The sequence below is a fragment of the Marmota marmota genome, unplaced genomic scaffold (genome assembly GCF_001458135.2).
Source record: "Marmota marmota marmota unplaced genomic scaffold, marMar, whole genome shotgun sequence".
Lineage (NCBI taxonomy): Eukaryota > Metazoa > Chordata > Mammalia > Rodentia > Sciuridae > Marmota > Marmota marmota.
Window position 1 is genome coordinate 21,360,649 of NW_026000229.1, and position 21,561 is coordinate 21,382,209.

The 21,561-nt window shown below is 42.5% G+C and overlaps 1 protein-coding gene across 1 annotated transcript in view; it reads left to right on the forward strand.

Annotated features, from left to right (window-relative positions):
- Myo1e (myosin IE) overlaps window positions 1-21,561 on the forward strand; it is a 190,677-nt gene that overhangs the window by 65,973 nt on the left and 103,143 nt on the right. The window contains exons 2-3 of the mRNA XM_048792944.1: window positions 14,759-14,902; window positions 21,174-21,263. Of these exons, the coding sequence (XP_048648901.1) occupies window positions 14,759-14,902; window positions 21,174-21,263 (234 nt within the window). The remainder of the gene's footprint in view (window positions 1-14,758; window positions 14,903-21,173; window positions 21,264-21,561) is intronic.

Genomic DNA, 21,561 nt, shown 5'->3' on the forward strand with positions numbered 1-21,561 from the left:
TCACAGGCCAGGGAAAAGGTTAGGCTGGCTGGTGCTACTTCTCCTCACCTTGTGGGGCTCAGGTAGAAAGGGACATTTGTACCCTTTAGAGCAGAGTACATAGTACAAATCCTTTCAGCAGTTTTTGGCAACCAGAAACCGTGCAAATGTTTTCGCAGATAAACTTGTGATCTTACTGGCAGTTTTAAGCACAACCCTCTGTGTGAGGTGATGTTGACATCTATTTTCTATTCATTGTCCTCCCCCACACTGTGCACACCACTTTCTACATCACTGGGTGTGCATATTTGTTTCTACCTGATGTGGAGAGCAGATCTCAGTTTGTTTTAATTCCTTGCATAAAGTGATTTCTGTTGTCATTTGCACTGGGCTAATGTGTGTGTTGGTCCCAGCCTTTTTACCTTTTTTTTTTTTTTTCTTACAACAAGGGAGACCAGAATTTACTACCAGCTCTTGACTTCGCAGGGCTGAGAGCAGCATGCTGTTTGACTTTGGAAGCTATGTAAACTATTCCTTCAACAGATTCCCAGCAATTGATGTCTGTCTTGCCGATTTTGTCTGAGTAAGAATTTCTGTGAGGTTATTTTTAACATATTTGAATCCCCTGACGGTGCTAAGAGGCACTTTTGCCACAAAGGAAAGTCAAAACCAATTCCCCGCAAAATTTTGAATGAGAAGCCTGCTCTTACTGAAGGCCAGTGTGTGGGCCTTGAAACTGGCTTCAAGAAGCACTTTGAAGGAGGCAAGTCTGAAGCCTAATGTCATAGGGTGGCTCCAAAGCTCTGGCCTCTTTGCCTCACTGAGCGTTTCTTGCTGTGCTCATTATCTTCTGTGGGTCATTCAGTGTGCTGGAGATGTCCCTCTATGTACAGAGTAGTAGCTTCCCTTACACAGTCAAGGTAACCCTTCATTTAACCTGCCACCTAAACGCACTTCAAGTGCTACATTTGAAACTTTGCTATCAGAGAACAGCTCTCTTGAGAGATCTTCAGGGTCAGGAATCCATTTCCCCTGTCTTCCACCCAGGGCCTCAGTGGAAGCTGTTTTGAGTTTCTAAAGCCACCAAACTGATACTCCATGCCTGAAACTGGCTTCAAGAAGCACTTTGGGATGGTAGCTCTAGAATTCTTAAATTACATATTCTTAAATACAATAATGTATGCAAAGCACCTGACATGGTGTTAGGCACATAGTTGGTGTCACACAGTTCTAGATGTGGGTTGCCTTTTTGGTGAGCTGTATTGTATTTCACAGAATACAACAAAAAGTAAGTAGCAGTCACCAAAAACTTCTTTGCATGGAAAATTTGTGGAGCTGAGTTTTAACTGGTATGACCCACCCATGCCCTGTGATCATATTAGATGTGGTCAGCTTGGGTTTCTTATTCAATTTTACTGATTCTGGCAGAAGAAAAGTTACTATTGGAAGGAACACCACAAAGTTCTATAGCCAGAGGTCTGTAGTTCTAATTTCTGTCTTTCCCACGTTTCTCCCTTCTTCATTTTTTTTTTTTTTTTTTTTTTGCAGTACTGGGGTTTGAACCCAGTGTTTTTCTATCACTGAGCCACACACTCAACCCTTTTTACTTTTTTAGGCAGGGTCTCACTAAGTTGCCTATTGGCCTCAAACTCATGATCCTCTTGCCTCGGCTTTCCAGGTAGCTGGAATTGTAGGTGTGTACCACATCCACATCCAGTCCCCCCCCCTCTTTTTAGTACCTGAGATTTAACTCAGGGGCACTTAACCACTAAGCCCCATCCCCAGACCTATTTTATATTTTATTTAGAGACAGGATCTCACTGAGTTGTTTAGGACCTCGCCATTACTGAGGCTGAATTGGAACTCACGATCCTCCTGCCTCAGCCTCCTGAGCCACTAGAATTACAACAATGTGCCACCGTACCCAGCTCCCTTTTCTTTTTAAGGCAATGTCCAGACTCTTACTTTTCCCCATAAACCGAGGCCTATATCTTAGTGGGAAGCAAGAGGTTCTAGTAAAGTAGTTTCTGAAGTGTGGTACATGCACTTCTATATACAAGATTACTCACCAGAAATAACATATTCAAACTTAATCATATTTCTCTTTTTATTAAAAACTAGGAAGAGGGGCTGGGGTTATGGCTCAGCGGTAGAGCGTTCGCCTCATATGTGCGAGGCCCTGGGTTCAATCCTTAGCACCACATAAAAATAAATAAATAAAATAAGTGTATTGTGTCCAACTACAATTAAAAAATAAAACTAGGAAGAAATCAAAAGCTTCCTATGTGAACGGACACCAGAATCCTCATGCAGTCTAACTGCTAGAGGATCAAGATTCAATAATGGTACAATTTATTATTTGAGAAATTAGAAATATTTAAATGCCAGAACCTCCATGGGAGATTAAAAATAGCACCAGGGATATAGCTGTCACCTTTCTGGCTTCAGATTCCTCATCTGCAAAATAAGAGCTTTGGAAGGATTGATTGATGGGCAAAGCTCCTTCTAAGTGCATTCAGAATTTGAGGATTCGAAATGTGAATTCAGAAGTATTCTTGCCCTTCCTTACCCCTCTTTTGTTGTTTCAATATTTTCATTTTTTGCCCATAAGGCATCAGCCTGTTACTCAAGAAGGCCCTTGTTGTACTTCTTCTCTGCTGTTAGGTTCCCTGTGCCTGGTGTGTTCTCTGTGTCTTCTCTGTCATTGCTTCTTACCCTCTGCTGTGGCAGATCCTTATTCTCAGAATCCTGTGTTCAAAGCCCAGCATGGTGATCCCTGTGATCCATCCCAGCTACTCAGGAGGCTGAGGCAGGAGCATGGCAAGATAAGGGTTAGCCTGGGCAACTTAGAAAAGGGACTGGGGGTGAAGCTCAGTGGTAGTGCCCTGGGGTTCAATTCCCAGTACTGGGAGCCGGGGAGGGGAACTGTATTCAAATACACAAATTGCACATTTATATTGTGCAATTATGCAGCACTTGAGCATCGTGAGATTTTTAAAATTCCATGTTTTAATTGAATCCTATCTTTTCTGTCTTCTTGTTAGCCAGATGAAATGACAATAGTTTCTTGAAACTAAGCATATTCAGAGTACCACAGCCACCAATATCCCCGGTTCCCTTATTATTAAAAGCAACTAGTGCAAAACTTACCCTGTGGGTCAGTGGAATATTCCATGCACTCTCATTCGCTGCCCTGAAAGTCCCGAATGGTACCTACTATTGTTCTATCCCATTTTACAGAAATAGAAGCCAAGGCTGAGAAGTTAATATAACCTTGCCCAAGGCTGTGACTAGAATCTTTTTGTGTGTCTTTTACTTAATGTCCTTACGGAGCTTCCTGATAATTGTAGGGGCTTCTAAGACTTCCATTCAGTTAGCATTCCTTCTCAGAGAGGGAGCATATTCTTTGGCTGCTCTTTACCTTTCCAATTTCTGAATTTAAACAATCTGCTTGCAGTTGAACCTTTAGTGAGGATTTAAGCTGCTCACAGGAAGGCAGATGTACCTATTTGTGCTTCCCCAGAAGCACATAATAAGGCTTAGATAAGCTGATGGTGAAGCTGTGCTAATCATTCCAAATTGACAATTTATTGCAAATTCATCCTCAGAATTTGCTTATCTCAGGAGGCTGGTGCACAGGAAGAGTCCTTTGGGGATTCCTTTGGCAAGGGACACAGCTGTCGGTGTCTGCTCCTTGCTGTGCTCACCCCACGCCCCATCCCACCGGTGAACTGCCACAGTACTTGCCTTTTGCAAACCAGACTCACAGTTCACTTATGATTTCTAAAAAATAACTGATAATAGGGGCATCAAAAGACAGACTGCCTTCCTACCTGCCTTAGGGCTCTTAGTTGAATCATCAAGCTTATTCTTGACCCCCACCCCATCCCTGCCATACCACACCCCTTCTAAATTCCTTGCGTCATGTCTTGGTTTTTATTCCATTCCTCAAGTCCAAGGGCTGGGTCCTGAGTCCTCCCATCAGGTGATGCCATAGGGAGAGGCTGGCACTGGGCTTTATCTTTGCATATTGAGCTGCTTTGAACCTATAGGTTTCTGGTGGCACTGATCTGCAGTGTTGATCAGTGGCTGCTCTGGTGCTTCTTCTGAGTTGTGCCCACAGGACCCTTGTCTGTGCCTCACCCATCGGCTAACTCTTTGATCTGATGAACATGTCTTCTTAGCACCCAAATACCTTCTAGGCTGATGCATTGATGGCTACATTTTGCCCCTAGAGGAACATGGCACTGTGGGTCCAGGGTCCCCATTTGTCCAACCAATAGCTGCTGCAGTTAAGAATTCACACAGCAAAGATGTTGAGATTCATGCAGCCTCAAATTAATTCACCCAACTAGTACTGATTGAACACTAACTACCACCTGCCGTGCACTGCCCTGCATGCTGGGGATGCTGAAGGAAACAGATGTCCTCTGAAGACTGACATGGCCCAGAGCTTTATCTTTTGTCCTGTCTCAAAATATTAAAAAAATGGCATTGGGGATATAACTCAATGGGTTCAATTCCTAGGCCTCAAAACAAAAACAAAACAAAACAAAAATATAATAATAGGAAAATTTCACGGTGTCATTGTACAGATGAAAGAATTTCATACATGGTACAAATGTCACGCAACAGTTACAGTGAACTTCAGAATTAATGCTCTTTCCAATAACCACTTATTTTGTGATGAGAAATTCTGTGTCAAATGGCCTGGGTTTGAAGCCCACCTGTTGAACTGAGCAAGTTACTTACTTAGCCTCTCTGTACTTCAATTTCCTGCCTTGTAAGATTGTAAGGATTAAGTTATCATATGTAAAGTATGAGAACAGTATCTGGTATATAGTAACAATTAGCTGTTGTGTAGGAAAAATATTTTATTCTGTTCATTCTACAAATATCTGTGGGGTGTCCTGGAGGTGTCCTAATCCCTGTAGGAGGTCTTGGATAGAATGGTGAATGATACCCAGTTCTGGGGGCCAGGCACTCAGATGGTGTTGCTTACTAAGGCAGTGAAGTGAAGGAGTGGCTTCCCAGAGAAGACGATGCCCCAGTTGAGCTGGGCAGCAGTTTACTAGGCACAGGGTTGGAGTGGGGTTGAGGAGTGTGGGAGAATATCCCAAGCAGGAGGTTAGCCTGGCAGAGTTACTGAAGATCCCACCTTACCCACAGACTCCAGAGTTCAAAAACAAACCCCAGCCAGGCACAATGGCACACTCCTATAATCCCTGTGGCTCGGGGAACTGAGGCAGGAAGATCGTGAGTTCAAGGCCACGATAGTGAGACCCTATCTCAAAATAAAATATGAAACAGGGCTGGAGATATGGTTCAGCAGTTAAGCGCTGCTGGGTTCAATCACCAGTACCTCAAACCAAAAATCAACCCATTATGGCATGCCTGCAAAATGGTATTGTGGGAGCCTCAAGTTCAGGGAAAGCAGGGTCTGAGGGGAACAAAGGCAGATCAGGGAAACCTTGCTACGATTTGCACGATTTGCACGTTCCCAGTTGTCTTCTGGGAGCAGCCCTGAGGGCTTCCAGTCCAGGTTTGCAGGGCAGCCAGTGTCCCATGACTGCCCATCCCTCTGGATTGCCAGTGGCTATACTCAAAGGAGCCACCACGAGGCTTTGCCTGGAGAACAGAGAGCCTGCAGGGCTGCAGAGAGCCTGGAGTGAATTACAGAGCTGGGACACAGGACATCCAGGCTTGTGTGTGTGTTTACAAGGGATGAGAATGGGGGTGGGGGGTCGAGACCTGTTCCAAATAAGGGGCTTGTAAGGGGACTTTTGGTGAGGATCGAAGGGGAAGGAGCCACCCTTCCAAGTTTTCTGGAGATTGAAAAGGAAAGAGGACAGAACAGTGCTGGTAACACTGGCGGGAAGCACTCCTAGGCAGAAAGAATAAATAGCAGGTGTCCAGGGGAGCATGCCCTCCTCAGCCACAAGGCAAGGGCTTGCCTTGAGAACTGGCCCGTGTGTAGTGGGAGGATTTTCTGAGGCAAGAAGACCAGAGCAGGGGCCTTAGGACCACTGATGGAAAGTGGGGGAAATTCAGAACATGAATACAGGATAGTTTTTACCTGTGAAAATGGAAGTCTAGGCTTTCATTTCCCAACTAAAGGGAAGCGTGGTCTTGCCATGGGAGACTTTTCACAGCAAGGAGAAACACATCTAGGAAGTAGAACAGACATCATTTAAATTTGCCATGGCTATTTGAAATCTGTGGAAATCTGTGGCCCCAAAGGGGGCAACAGCATGTCCTCACATGTGGATCATAGCACCAGGGAGGACCATAGATGGGTATGTACAACCCCACGTTGTGTATTTTAAAATGTTCATCACCATAGTCACTTTTATATATTAAAGAAATAAAAAGAGCACACCCAGCAAGTGATCTTATGGATATTATTGTATAGATTTAAGCCAAATTAACAAAGTATTTCATAGAAAAATCTGAAGCATAGGATTGGTGGAACTTGGCTATAGGAAAGTTGTTGAAGCAGTTGAAAGTACATCAATGAGTAGGAAACGCTGGAGTGTGGTGTGTGGCAGAAATGTTAGTAATCCCACATGGACACACAGTGTGTGGGGGCAGGCACCTTCCTGCTTCAAGCCATATTAGCGTTGATGGAACAGGTTGAAAGAGATGCAGACATGCAAGTGCTTTTACAAATCGAAGAGGAAATTACCTAAAGACTTTGCTTTGCAAACTTGTGGTCTGGTGGTAGGTGGCTCATCCCGGGCAGCTGGTCATCAGGGCAACCCTTGTCTTCATCCTGTAGTTGGGTTGTGGATGGAGGGGCGATGCCCACAAACATTTTTACACGAAGCTTCTACAACAGAGTGACTGTCAACCCTGCTGATAAAAAACACTTTGCAGTTCCTGCAGTGGGATTATTCTGGAAGCATTGTATCAAAAACTAATAACAATCTTCATATTTTTTTCTGTAATGGTATTAATCAGTAACTTACTATTTGGAAAGTGCTTAAAACAGTTCCTGGCCACCAGTAAGTGTTATGTGCTGAATTCATCATGTCTAAGATGCCACTGGTTCTAAGAGACACATGATTATTTTATCTACTGCTTCAAAAATAAACACTCCCAGTGGAGCTGGGACACACCCATACTTGTTATCTTTTACAATCTCCCCCCCCCCACCACACCTGCTCCAACCAGTGTTGCCAGCCTGGAATATGTCATCCATCCTTAGCTTCCTGATCATGTCATCAGATTAAAACACTCCTACCAGCCAGGTGTGGTGGCACACATCTATCATCCCAGTTACCTGGGAGGCTGGGACAGGAGGATCTCAACTTAAAGATCAGCCTGGGCAATTCCCTGGGCAACTCAGCAAGACCCTACCTCGAAATAAAAAGGGCCAGGGGGATGCAGTTTAGTGGTAGGGTGCTTGCCTAACACATGGGAGGCCCTGGGTTTGATCCCCAGTGCTGGGGGTGCAGGGAGAGGTGGCTCCACCCCTTAAAGGGATTGGGGTTTGTTTTGATTGTCAATCTTACTTGGTCTTCACAGTAGCTTCCAGGCAGCCTAGTGTTATGAGCCTCCTGCTGAGGAGGGGACCAGCTCTGAGAGGTTGAGTGATTTGTGTGACACCCTGTGGTTCCGTGGCTCAGGGTCTTGGCTGGGAGGGCTAGTCCTTGAGAGTGGCCTTGGCTTTCTGAGATGGAGTTGACCGTGCTTACAGCCATGCAGCCTGAGTCAGTCCTGGTTTATGCCTGTTGTTCCAGCACTGTTATTAACAACACCCTCTTCCACTTTCAAAAGTGACCCAGGTTGGATGGTAAATTATATCTGCCGTGACCGTGGACCGCTTGTCCAGTGGGGTCAATTCTTCCAGGAAGGTTGATTTCAGCTAACTTGATTTTCAGCCCCTGGACTTGCTGTCAGTGCTTGGCTTGGAGGATAAGCCTTGGAAGGGAGCTAGAGCAGAAAGAGCAAAGGAAAGCAAGTCAGAAATCCCAGGGTCGAATCTCAGGGATTAAGTGCTATCGGGAATGTGAAAATGGGACACAAATGCTGAACTTTTGGTAGGACTGCATTGTCTTGAATGAATGTAATAAGCACATTCTCAGTTCCTTGAGGTTCCCTCCCCAGCCCCATCTGCCAGTCCCCAGGAAACCTTCTCAGTGCATCTTCTCCAAGCAGAGGAACTTGGTATAGGACAGCCCTGGACCTCAGTTTCCTCATTTACAAAATAGTGATGGGGGTATGGGAGTGGGGGATTACAACACTTGTGTCTTGCTGGTGTCGTGAGAATTAAATGAAGTAAAGCATTGGCCTATACTTGTAGGTTCAGTAAGTTTTCGTTTCAACTACCCAAAAGTTGAGGGGATGGAAGTGGTTTGTTGGCTGCTGACAGTGGCCATGCCTTCCCTTCCAGAAAGTCCCCTTCCATGTGTTAAATCCAGCTCAGCACACACACATACTTGATTCAAAAATACATCTTTGTCTCATCAAAATATTGGAGGTGTTTAAATTCCATAAAGTTGAAATAATGTATTGCGAGCTTAAGGCTGGTTCACATTGCCTTAGACATAGAAGACACACATGTTCTTATGGTTGATCATTTTCTAATCACTTCTAATGGAAGTGCTTCATTCCAGTCAAATAGGAGAAAGGCAAAAGGTAGAATTCCAGAATGTTAATTTAAAAGTCCAAGTCTAACGGACAGGTCTGTTCCTTTCCTGTTGTGACTCACTGAGGCAGAAAAGTCGCATTAGAAAGCAAGCTCAGTTCGAGGGGAGGGGAGGGGGGGATAGGGAGGGCAGCAGAATACAACAGACACTAGTATTGCTGTATGTATATACATGGCTATACTACCAATGTGATCCTGCAACCTGTACACGTGGAAAAATGAGAATTCATAGCCCATTTGAATCAAATGTATGATATGTCAACATCATTGTATTGTCTCGAGCAACTAAAAAAATAAAAATAAAAAAAAGAAAGAAAGCAAGCTCAGTTCAACTGCAGGCCAGAGCTTTGCCATTGTCCATTGTTCACAGTGAGAATATGGTTCATCTGCTACCAGGGAGATGCACTTACAGCATTGGAACTGGAACATTCCAGGCCCAGGTTTTCTGGAAATTGGATTTGCTGTCCTGTTCTGCTCATGGACCAACTAAACTGCCCACACATGATACTGTCCTTGTCGTCCAGACGACATCTTCTGATTGTCTTTTGAAGCTAGAAGCTGCACAGAATTCCGTTTTAAAACCACGGTCTGGGCATTTGGCTTAGAGAACTCTGTCAATGCTAAACTAGCAAATGCTCAATTTGATTGACATTGTTCTAAGTGTTTCTATTTATTTTTAAATTTTGCTATAAGTTGAACTTCCATAATTTGAAAACCCAAACTCTAAAACCCAAAACTTTTTTAGTGTCGTCATGACACCACACCTGGAAAATTCCCCAGCTAACATGTGACAGATTGGGATCAAAATGCAGTCACACGAAAAGTATTGCATCAGTTTGCCTTTAGAGTATGTATATAAGTTATATGTGAAATATAAGTAAATTCCATGTTTAGACGAGTCCCATCCTCAAGGTGTCTTATTATGTATATTCGAATATTTCAAAAACTAAAAATAATATTTTAAAAACTAAAACTAAAACTAATCCCAAATCCAAAAAACTTGGTTCTAAGCATTTTGGATAAGGGATACTCAACCTGTAACACTTTCATGTGATTAACATTTCATGTGAACAGTACAGGAAAATACAAAATGGAAAATAAGTCACCCTTCTCCTAAAACCCCAGACCTTTTCCCTAAAGGTGCCTTGTGTAACTTTGATCAAAATGATTGTAACACACATGCCTTTAAAAAATATGCATACAAATGCAGTCATTCAATATTTTTCCACATATTGTTTTTTTCCTCAAACAGTGTATCTTGATCTCCTTATGTTGGCATGCAAGTCCTATTCAGGACTATATAGTACTTCTTCACAGAGTGTCATTGCAGCCAGTTACAAACATGTGACAGTGAACAAATCTGTACATGTGTCTGGCCACCCATTTGCAGGCATTTCTTGGGGTAAACTAAAAATGTAATTGTCAGAACAAAGATATGTGAATTTTATTTAATTAATTATCTGCTTATATACTAATCTGTGTCTAAAATTTTGGCATCTACTTCCAAATTGCTTTCTAAAAATACTTTTCAGAGGCATTTGGAAGGGTGGTCACCCCAAGACTAGGCCCTGCCACACAGGCCTGTTGTGTTTACGTGGCCTATGTAATGGCTTCCCTTTTCTGGGCATCTGAAGACTGCAGCTACCCAGCATCTGAGTAACTCGTCTCTTGTACGAATTAAAAAGTGAGAGTGTTTGCAGAGGTGCCCGCTGCCGGGCGGGGCCTGCCAGTGCCCTCCTGCAGTGGAGGTGGACTTCCCTGGCAGCATAATGCCTGCCTTGTGCACTGACTCACCTTCGCTCTCATCCGCCTTGGTAAACACGCCAGTTAGTGAGGCTCCACCTTTTAAAACCAGTCACAATCAGGCAGCCCAGGTTTCTGCCCCACAGTCCCCAGGGGGAACTCTGGTGTCTCAGCGCCACCTCCTATGGGTGAGCGACACATCAGGCCATTATGAGGGTATGGGTGTACACCACTCTCTAGAACTTGCCTGTGAATCAGATGCATTTTAATCAACTGAGTCATCATTAAGAAACTAAATGTAGGTCCAAGAAAGTCCGAACTCAATCCCTATCTACTGGGACATTTCGCCCTTGGAATGTGTGACCATTGCCAGAGCTACAGGTAACTTTCGTTATTGGTGTTACTGTTTTCATCTCTTGGCTGGCGCCACCTGCTGCCTTTCCAGCCGGTACCTCTTCCTCCAGGGCCACTGGAAAATGAAATAACCTTGCTGAGCACCCTATTTATTTAAAAGATTTCCATTTTTAGTGGGGTAAACAAAGAGGAGTTACCCAGAAAAGAAGCCCACAGAAGAGAAAAGCAGCTCTTACTGAGGTATTGTGACAGATGACACTAAGGAAGTGTCATCTATCCCTACTGGCCCACTGAGTGTGCTCAGCAGCCACACCTGCCCCACCTCTCAGTCAGGAGTAGGAGCTAGAGATAAAGGGGGAAATGCAATCAAGGTGATTTGTCCCAGCCCTAATATATGTTCCCCCCTCTTCTAAGAGGTCCTCTGTGTCCCTGAATAACTTTCAGTCTCTCTTCCCAGTGTGTGGGGCTGTGAATGGTAGACATTTCCCACCCTGTGGCCAGCCTCTCCCCATGGCAGCTGTGGTCAAGGAGGCCTCTGGATAAGTCACACATTGTCAACTCACTTGTCCCTGCAGAAAAACAGAAAACAGGTTTTTCCTTTTTTTTACACCCTGGGGGAATCTTGAAGCTCCCCTGAGCTGGGATGAGAGCCTGAACTTCTACCTTTGGTTTCTAGCAGTTTCCCTGTGGCCTCTGCTGCCTGGTGGGTTCTGACCTGGTTCTCAACAGTCCGTGTGGGTCACCCATCCCCCAAGGGCTCTGCATTGCTCCCACCCTCCCTAGCTCTGGCACAGCAAGTTATAATTGAAAACCTTTGGCACTTTACAGCTTTCTCAACAGAAAAATTGAGATAATAATACACGGTATTAGGGACGGTTGTGAAGGTTGAGTGAGTTCATGTATTGTAACTATAATTGGGGGAGAAGGGAGGGGAGTCAGTGAGGGAGGGCCCGCTCCCAATACACACACACACATTTGTGAGCCATTGAATACAGAATATGTATCAAATTGAAAACAACTCCAGTGTTTTAGTCTTTGATGCTAAGAGGAGGTGGTCATTAACAAAGATTATATGTCTTTTTAATGAGGAATTCCATTTTAGAGATAGTCTGTCATTCCGTTGCCATTTTAAAACTGAACAGGCAGAAACATCTAGTAAGTCACTGGGGAGACAGTGAAAGAGCCATTTGGATGAGTCCATAATCACTGGGTCTTTGATCCACATCTTGCCTTTGCTATGTACTAATTGGGAGATCTCAGCTTCCTCCTGTGAGATTGGGAGTGTTAACCCGTCTCTGATAAGGTGGTTGGCATAGTAAGTGGACTGGCTTCCACCAAACAGCTTCTTGTTTTCATATGCAGGCACTCTTTGGCTTACAAATGAGGTTATGTCCCAATGAGCCCATTGCAATTCTTTAAAAATTGTAAATTGAAGGTGCATTTAATTTCTCCTAACCCCACAACCACCAAAGCTTAGCGACACAGTGCACTGTCATAGAGCATGGGTCAGTGACGTTCAAGATCAATTGGCTGCTGAGGAGCTATAGCTGACCAGCATTGTAACAGCATATGGTACTGCGTGTGGCTATCCCAGGAAAAGATCAAAATTCCAGTTACAATTTCTACTGACTGCATATTGTTTTCACACTATCGTAAAGTTAAAAAAAAAAAAATCATCAGTCCAACCATAAAGTCAGGACAGTCTGTAGTAACTGCTCGGGCCACGCTGTTGGTTCCTACTCTACTGTAGATAGAAGGCTCGAGAACCAGGGGAGGGAATCTTCAGTATCCAGTGATATTTGGGGCCGTGAAAATCAATGAACTCCAAAGGGATCTGGGGAATACCTGCTTTTAGGAGGAGGAAACTGCCTCTGAGTGGGAGTGGGGGACAGGTAGGACTCTTATCACCAGGCAGTGAGGTGGGGAGAAAGACAGTGGAATTGGACGCCCAGGCGGACACTGGTCACCATGAGAAGGTGGCCACTGTGAATCAGTACACACACACTGACACAGAGCTCCTTTGTCTCTTGTCCTTTGTAGAAGTTAAATAACCACTTATCAATAGCCTTCTGTTTTGTTTAACTGTGCTTATGTATTTCAAAGAAGAAAAAAACATTTGTGGCCCTTCTTGAGTAGGTGGACATTTCTTGGGGTTAAAACACCACTGACACACCTACAGATTGGTTACTCCAGGACCTTCGTTTTCTATGTAGAGTAACTTCTGTGGGTTCTGGGAAAGCTGGAAAAGGAAGTGAAGGAGGTGGGGCCTGGGGAGGAGCCACCACACTCTGGTTGGAAGTAGACCTCAGGCATTGGATGGAAGGCCGTGAGTCACGCTGCAGCCTGTGCTTTTCCTCTCTTCTGCTTTGCCACAGAGGAAGAAGGAGCGGTGAGGGCTGAGGTAATTTTGTAGAACTGATGCTGCGTGTGGTTCTGAGAAAGCCAAATATATCATATAGATCATTTCCCTCTGCTAGGCAGCATGGGTGGGCAAACCTTCCAGAACTTCTTTCCACAGCTTGAGCCCATGGCACCGAATTGATTTTCCTACGGCGGACCCTTCTTGGCTGATTTTTTTGACGATTGCTTTCCTCAGAGCCTCTTAGAATGTGCACTTAGCAAGGAATCTGCCTCCCTTAGAGAAACAATTGAACACATTTTAAAAATGAAATTTAGCGTGGCTTCCATATCGTTTCTTTTCACCTCCTGCTTCTCTCAAGGAGCCTCCTATTCCCTTTTCTCATCCAACTTTTGACGTCTGAGCAGCAGCCTTTCTATATACACTTATTCAGAATTTTTTCTCTGCTTTGTCCAACCCCCCCAAGTAGTGAACCCCTGGGAGGGGGCGGGGCTGGGCCTCACCCAGTTCAGTGGTCCCCACACTCACCCAACACATGGAGTTTTCAAGAGGATATATGAAGTGTTTGAAGGCAAGGGACCATATTCCAATATCTTGTCACATGCCTGCCATTCATTATTACATATGTATTGGCTTTTTTTTTTTTTTTTTGGCTCCTATTGAGTGTAGATTATAATGAATGTCCTTCCTTTGGTCTCCCCTTGCAAATTCAAATTAAAAATATTTTATATCTATTGTAAATGGCTCCTTCTTCAGGAAGTCACGTCTTCTGCCTCAGCCAGGACAAAGGCGTCTTTCCCCACCCTGGAGGTATATTTTGTGTGTGTTCATGTATTGACTGTCGATGATGCATGGATTGCTTTGTCCATCATCATCTAGGTGTCCTTCAATGGACTTGAGCTCCCAAGTGCCACCACTTAGAGTGAGTCTGTGCTCCAGCCTGAGGACTTGGGAAATAGGTAAACATATGGAGGATTGCACCACAGAAATGCCAAGTGAAAGGAAGCCCTGCAGTCCCCAGTGTTCAGAAGCCACTGCTAGTCAGCGTGGCTCTGGTGTCTTGTATAGCTGCCCTGCCCATTTCTGGTTAGTACAGAAATGGTCACTCATTGCAATGTGCTGAATGTGGAAGGCCAGCATTACACGGACAATGATAAGTTGATGACTTGAGGAATTATGACAACATGACCTAGTGATTGCCTGATACATATTCTTTCCACCTCTGGGTTCTATCATGGAGTTTGAAAAACAAGTCTGGAAAGTTTTTATTTCCTTGCCCATTTTCACCCACAAGTTCAATAAACACAGTAAGATTTTAGGAGGTATCAGAGATTGTCCTTCTTGTTTTGAGCTGTTCCCACACTGTTTCCTTTACACACGAAACGTGACCCTCACAGCAACTCTGTGAAGTGCATCTTATTTCTCTCATTTTACAAATGAGAAGAGTAGCTTCAGCCACACAGTGTGCTTGAGTAACTTTCCCCTATTTATCTGTAGGTGACAAACCTGGAATTTGAATCCAAGTCTATGAACGCAAAATCTTTGCTGCAATTTATCTGAGAAATATTTGAAAAATTAGGTTTTGTTGTTGTTGTTTTTTTAAACTCCAGAAGGATGTGAGCTGTCCTAACAGTTATGTGATTTTTTTTGTTGTTGTTTTTTGTTGTTCCCAGGGGAGCAAAGGCGCCTACCGGTACCACTGGCAGAGTCACAATGTCAAGCACAGTGGGGTGGACGACATGGTGCTGCTCTCCAAGATCACAGAGAGCGCCATCGTGGAGAACCTGAAGAAGAGATACATGGATGACTACATCTTCGTATCCTTACTGGTTGCTGTGTTATGATACTTTGCACAGTCAAAACGTAGCTTTATACCTGGTCAGAGAGCCATCTGAAGGTCTGAATTTATGCACTCACAGCATTTTCACCGTTTGGGAATGAGGAGCTGGACTTTTGTGTCCCTTGGTTCATGCTATGAAAGGGCAAAGATGATGGATGTTAAATCATCTTCCTGGCATCTCACAAGGTCAAGTTTCGGCTGGTATTTCACTCTATGGTATTGTCCCTTTGATGTGCTGTGGCCCACACATGGTATCTCTAGATCTTAGAAACTTAGAGAAAGTCCTGGTTTGCAGAGAGTCATATCAGTAATGTAGCGAGTTTCATTCCAGACTTAAAAGGTTTGTAAAAGATTGACAATTTGGCTTTTGTTTTGTTTTGTTTTTGCATGAGGCAGTCGTTTTGCATCTTTGTTTACTAAAGGAAACATGAGAATGCAGATCAACTATTGAAAATGCCTGACATTCTTGAGTTGTTCTTTATGTTTCAGTTTTAGCTTGCCGGATGCCATTTCATTATAGGGCTTTTAAAAATGCAGAATGGAAATTTGATTCAAATGTGTGTTGACTTCATTATAAACAGAGAACTGTGATATTTGCTTCAGTTCCTATAAGATTCGAGAGTTCTGATCAGTGCAGCTATGGGAAGAAATGTGCATGTGGTATCATGGGAGTTAGCCATTGATGTGCAAAGATCTGTGTGGAACCTGCATGATGGTACTGAAAGGTTTAACTCTGATGCTGGTGGTGACTTCTGAAGGTATGGTGTCAAGGATGACCTAGGGCCAGGGATAGTGGCGCATGCCTGTAATCCCAGAGGCTCAGTAGGCTGAGGTAGGAGGATTTCGAGTTCAAAACCAGCCTCAACAACTTAATAAGGCTCTAAGCCTACCTGACTCACGAAGTCTAAAATAATTACTTTCAGGAATGGGGTATAACTCACTGGCATAGGGCTTGCCTAGTATGTATGAGACCCTAGGTTTGATCCCCAGCATGCAAAAATAAAAATCAAATAATTATAGGCTGGCCCTTTGTAGAATACATTTATTAAATCTTGATCTAGACACCTATCTAGAGTTTCCGGTAATTTAATTGAATGGAAGCAATTGTGTTTACTTCAGAACTTTTATTTAGCCAAAAAAAAAGCAAATACGCTGAGCTGGGAGTGTAACTCAGTGGTAGAACACTTGCTTAGCATGCCCAAGGCCCCGGGTTTGATCCCCAGAATTGAAAAAAAGAAAGAAAAAAATGAAAATATGCTTCTTTGTATTTATCATCATCCAAAAAAAATTTAATCACTTTTATGTCAGGACCTGGGATTCTTAGAAACTGACAGATGAACTTAGGAAGAACTGGGTGGCAGAATCTGGTTCTGAGCTGCCTGAGTTCAGGCTTTACTCTGTGTGGATTTGGTGACCTTAATAGGTTTTGTGATCTGTGGGCCTTGGTTCCCTCATCTGTATAATGAGAGTGATGATTAAATCTCCCCCAGGTGAGACTGCTATTGGTGAAATGAAATCATGCAGTCAGCGCAGAGGGAGAACAAGCTGTTAATGAACACACATGAAGACAAATGTCTAAGTTCTGATGTTTCTGAATTATTTTAAGATTGGTTATTGTAAATTCATGTGCATTTTACCATAGAAATTCGTTTAAATGGACAGTTAATAAGCCCATAAAAACCTTGGGATGTAGGCTAAAGTTACTGTTAACACTGAAACATGTTTATTGCTTTGGGATTTTTTGGCACTGGGGATTAAAGCCAGAGGCACTTTACCAGAACCACATCCCCAGCCTATTTATTCATTTTATTTTGAAACAGGGTCTTGCTAAATTGCTGAAGCTGGCTTTGAACTTGATCCTCCTACCTCAGCCTTGCAAGACACTGGGGTTATAGGCCTACACAACCACTCCCTCCAAGGAAACCATTGTTTTTGATAAGCTGGATAAAAACAGACAAAAATAATGTCAGTAGTTGTCAGGAGTCAGTCCATCCTCCTCCCAGACAGCCTCACTCCTCCCCATAAAGACTGTTTACTCCTAAAGCACCAGAAGCTTCTTCAGGATAGGAACTGTGTCTTGTGTATGAAGAACAAAACATAAAAAGCAATTAAAGCAACACATGTTCATCTCATGTGACTTGTAAAACACAGCCAAGCAAAGAGGAGAACACTAAAACACTCTTAGTGTGCACCATTCACTTTGATCACATGTTGATCATATTCACCTATGATTTCTTGCTGCTGTTATTTTTAACAAAAATGGCGTCATTCTGCGTTGTGTATTTCTTGCTTTCCTGCACAATTTTTGTCATGATGCATTGTATTTATGTTCATTGAAAACTTGTTGACTCTCTTAGACTTGCTTTTTAAATTCAAACAACCAAAACTTAAATGACTCACATAGAGGGGGCTGATTAATGCCTTTGAATCAATAACTGACTAATGTTGTGTTCTACCAAGGAAATGAGTTACTTGACCACTAATGACTTTATGTTTTAGAAACCTCTACCCACTCAATATATGGGAAGCCCAGTATAAGTGTGCTTTCTATCACTTTGAGCTTTGGGAGGCTTGATGGTTCTGATGGATGTTTATGAAATAATACTGGGTGCCTCACTGCAAACCTATTCCTCTGATAAGTGATAAAAGTCTCCGTTACTACTTCATGTTAAGGGGGAGATACAATAGCATAGCATTATTGTATAAATAAGAGTTGACTTTTTTTCTTTCCTGTGTTTAATTGTTAAGGCAAAAAGAGCCATTGTTATAAAATTGCTCATTTTACCTCTTCTTGCATTTAATACCAGCACTGCTGTGTATTGAAGGTCAGCATTTGGCACAATCTATTGTTCATGCATTCAGACTGAATGCACATTTCTTTGTTCTACTTTAGGAAAAGAAAATCTGCCTAAGAAATGCTGACATTTGACAGCAATAAAACCATGTATTTTTGAGCTGTTTATCCTAAGATAAGGAAGGTTGAATTTACCATCCATTTGTCATGAGGAATGCCACAATTACATTCTAAAATATTGGAGGAAACTTAAAAAAAAAAAAAAAGGAGAATACGTCAATGTCCTTTTGTGCTTCACATCATTTGTAGCCACTTGGGTGATGAAAGCAGTTCCGGTTTTCATCAAAGTACTTCATGCGTAATTGGGTCCAACTTTCTACCAAACTTGGTTTTTTTTGCTCAAAGATCATACTCAAATGTGTCTGGCATTTTAAATCCTTGAATTAGGAGTCCATACTTTTCTGCCAGACTGATGGGAGGTCTAGGTAGCGAAAGTAGTTGTTCAGAGCGAGGTATGGCCCTCAGCAGCCCCTTGCTGGGCAGCAGGCTGCAGTGAGACCTTGCGCTCAGGGCTGGAGCCAATCTCACGGGTGTGATGTTGGGCAGGTCTCCTCACCTTCTGCCCCATGTCAGTGGTAGATCCAAGGAAGTTGACTCCTCACTGTGGGCAGTTTTGGGGAAGTCACACACCATTAAAATGTTCTTAGCTTAGCTCTTAGTGAGACCATTAAGAGCAAACAAGCAGAAGTTGTACTACCAGTACATTCCATAAAGGAAAGAATATTTTAATGCTAAAAATGTATGAAGGAAATGATCTAAAAATAAAGAATAAACCTTTATGTGGAATGAATTGAGCCTTATGAAAAATTCAGTGCATTATTTCTGTTTTTGTCATTCTTGCCGCAGGTCGAAGAAAACTCATAGATCTATGGACCAGCATTTGAGAACCAATCAATTAAAGATCTGCTGGGCCCAGTCTGTCTCTCATACTCTACTAAATAAGATGGCATTTACTTTTTTTCTGGTTTATCATATCTTTATATCTCCATGCATTTTGAAAATTAACCTTGGACCACACCTTCATTGCCCAAGGTTATGTGGGTGGAGCCTGTCCCGCAGCTTTTCTAAAGGCATGCTGAATTATGTAGTAGGGAGTCAGGGTGAGTGTGGAAGGAGTGACCTGGAGCTCCCAGCCCAGCCGAGCCTTGCATTCTCAGGGAAATCAAGAGGTCTCTGTAGATCCAGTGTGTTGGAAAGTTGAAAATTGTTCAGATAAACAATGAAGCCAAATGTTTATCTGAAAAGGATAAAATATGTTTGTTTCTATTAAGTTTAAAATTCTCTTGTCTTAATTCTCCTGATTTAGGGAAGTGTGTGGCTGCTTAGCATGGAATTAGGCCACATTGCCCATATAGAATTGCCCTGGAGAACCCTCCTGGGAAACTTAAGGGAGCAACTAAAATTTCCCCCCTTCCTACCTGGGTCATTAATTCAGGATTGGCCTACAACAGTCCCAAAGAGGTTTTCTTCTCTGAATGTTTCCTTAACTAGGCTATTAGCAGAATTTATATCATCTAGTTAGTGAAAAATCAAGAATTCTTAAGGCATCCCTTTGTATAGCAGATTATTAACAATCCAGAAAAAATGTTGGTTACCTTTGGAGCTCAGATGCAGCTCAATTCTATTTATTGGGTAACCAAGGCTGAAGAGGGAATGCTTGGGCTTATGTCCTCAGGGCAGCCTTCATTCTTTGTGTGCAGAGATCAGTTTGTCTAGGATAGGCGGCATGAACAGCATTCCCTTTACGACCCAGGGAAGGGTCAGGTTTGCCCACCTTTGCTTTGACCTGGCGATGGATGTGCCCATAGAATACCCCTCCTCCTCCTCACCCGCAATGAGGTTAGTTTCTAGCAGTGCTGTACTTGTTCATCGTTGGATTGACCATAGAGTCATCACATTTGTTTAGCATGAAAATCCAAATGGGAGGCAACTCTCCATTCCATTTTGATTAGGTCTCCACCATGTGGAAAAGATACTAAAAATAACTTAAGGAGGGTGCATTTTAGAGCACAGAAAGGATCCCAGAATCTAAGAAGAAACATAGTCCTTCCTCCTTCCTGCTTCAGCTCCTTGCACTGTTGCTAATTTAGGGTTGATAGGTAAAATATGGGGTGTCCCTCTGGTTAAATTTCAATTAAAAAAAAAAAAAGAAAACCAAATAACTTTTTAATGTAAGTATATACCAAATAATACTTGAGGCATGCTTAAAAATTACTTTTCTGACATTCAAATTTAACTAACTTTCATATATTTTTATTTGCTAAATCTTACAATGCCACTAATGCTAAAAAGGAAAAGTTTTGTAGCTGGGAATGTAGCTCAGTGGTTAGAGTACTTGCCTAGCGCATACTAAGGCCTGGGTTCAATCCCCAGCATGGCAAAAAAAACCAAACAGACAAACAAAAAACCAAAAGCCATAATCCCAGCAACTCTGTAGGCTGAATCAGGAGGATAGCAAGTTCAAGGTCAGCTGCAGCAATTTAGCGAGGCCCTAAGCAACTTGGCAAGACCCCGTCTCAAAATGAAAAATAAAAAGGGCTGGAGATGTAGCTCAGTGGTTAAGCACCTTGGGCTTAATCCCTGGGCACTAAATAAACAAATAAATTCAAATTAAAAAACAAATTTGAGAGAAAGATGTTCATGATTCTTTTCTCCTTCATGAGGACAAGGGTTTTTAATCAATTCTGTCTGTATTGTTCACTGCCGAATTCCCAACATCTACAACAGTGCCTGGCATATGGCAAACACCCAATTCAAATTAGTTGATCGTTGAATGAATAAAAGGAATTTTTTATGTTCTAATAACATTTTGGGTGCATCTTCTCCAGGCTTTCCTGGATCGCCTGAGCAGAAATAATACTCTCTTCCCCTAAACTCGATATATGGTTTATAATTTTCTTCTCTAAATATTATCTTATTGATGGCACTGAGTTCCCCTGAGCTTCTGAAAAGCATGACTGTTCAGTTCTAATTCCCCTATTTGTAAGCTAAGTAAATGAATATGTCTTTAGTCTACCTATAAAGTTCCAATTGAAAAACGTGTTGTTCGAGGAGAGAAATAATAACTGCCTATTTCACTCCTTGGCCATTTCTGTTCTGTCCACACCCGCCCTCACCCCAAGTGTTTCATGTGCCCAATCTGGAAAGAATATGCTTTAACTTATTTAAAATAATGATTTCTTTTTGTAGCACCTTGGTAATTCATTATTATTCTTGAGGGGGAACAAAGCTTTTGGATAATTGCTTTTGTCTTTGTTTATAACCATTTAGAAAACATGTACATGAGCTTTCTATTTGAACAGTCGTTATGAGTTCTTGATAACATCTGGTTGCTTAATTTGAAAAATGTGTAGCTGTGAAGATTGATGATGGACCTTAACCGGGTTAAATCCAGACATACATAGGATCAGTATTAATCTCAGTCAACCCTTTCAAGCAGATGCCATATTTTGGGGAAAAGGAAATTGAAATGTACCAAGGAGCGGTAAGTTATGTGCCATATAAATTACTGTAGTGTTCAGGGCTTTTATGATGCATAAATAGTTTTTTCTTGAAGTTAACAATGCATTTGCATTTTCTTATGAATTACGTATTGGGGAAGCTCAAGTAAGTGACATTATTTGATTCTTTAATGATGTGCTGCTGTTTAGAGTACAACTCGAAGAAACACAGGCCAAACCCTTGAGCCTTATTTGTCTACAAAATTAGATAAATGAGTGTAGAATCCTCTTTGTGAGGGAGATTTTCCTGCTTCTGCATATGCCACATAATTCTAAGGAATA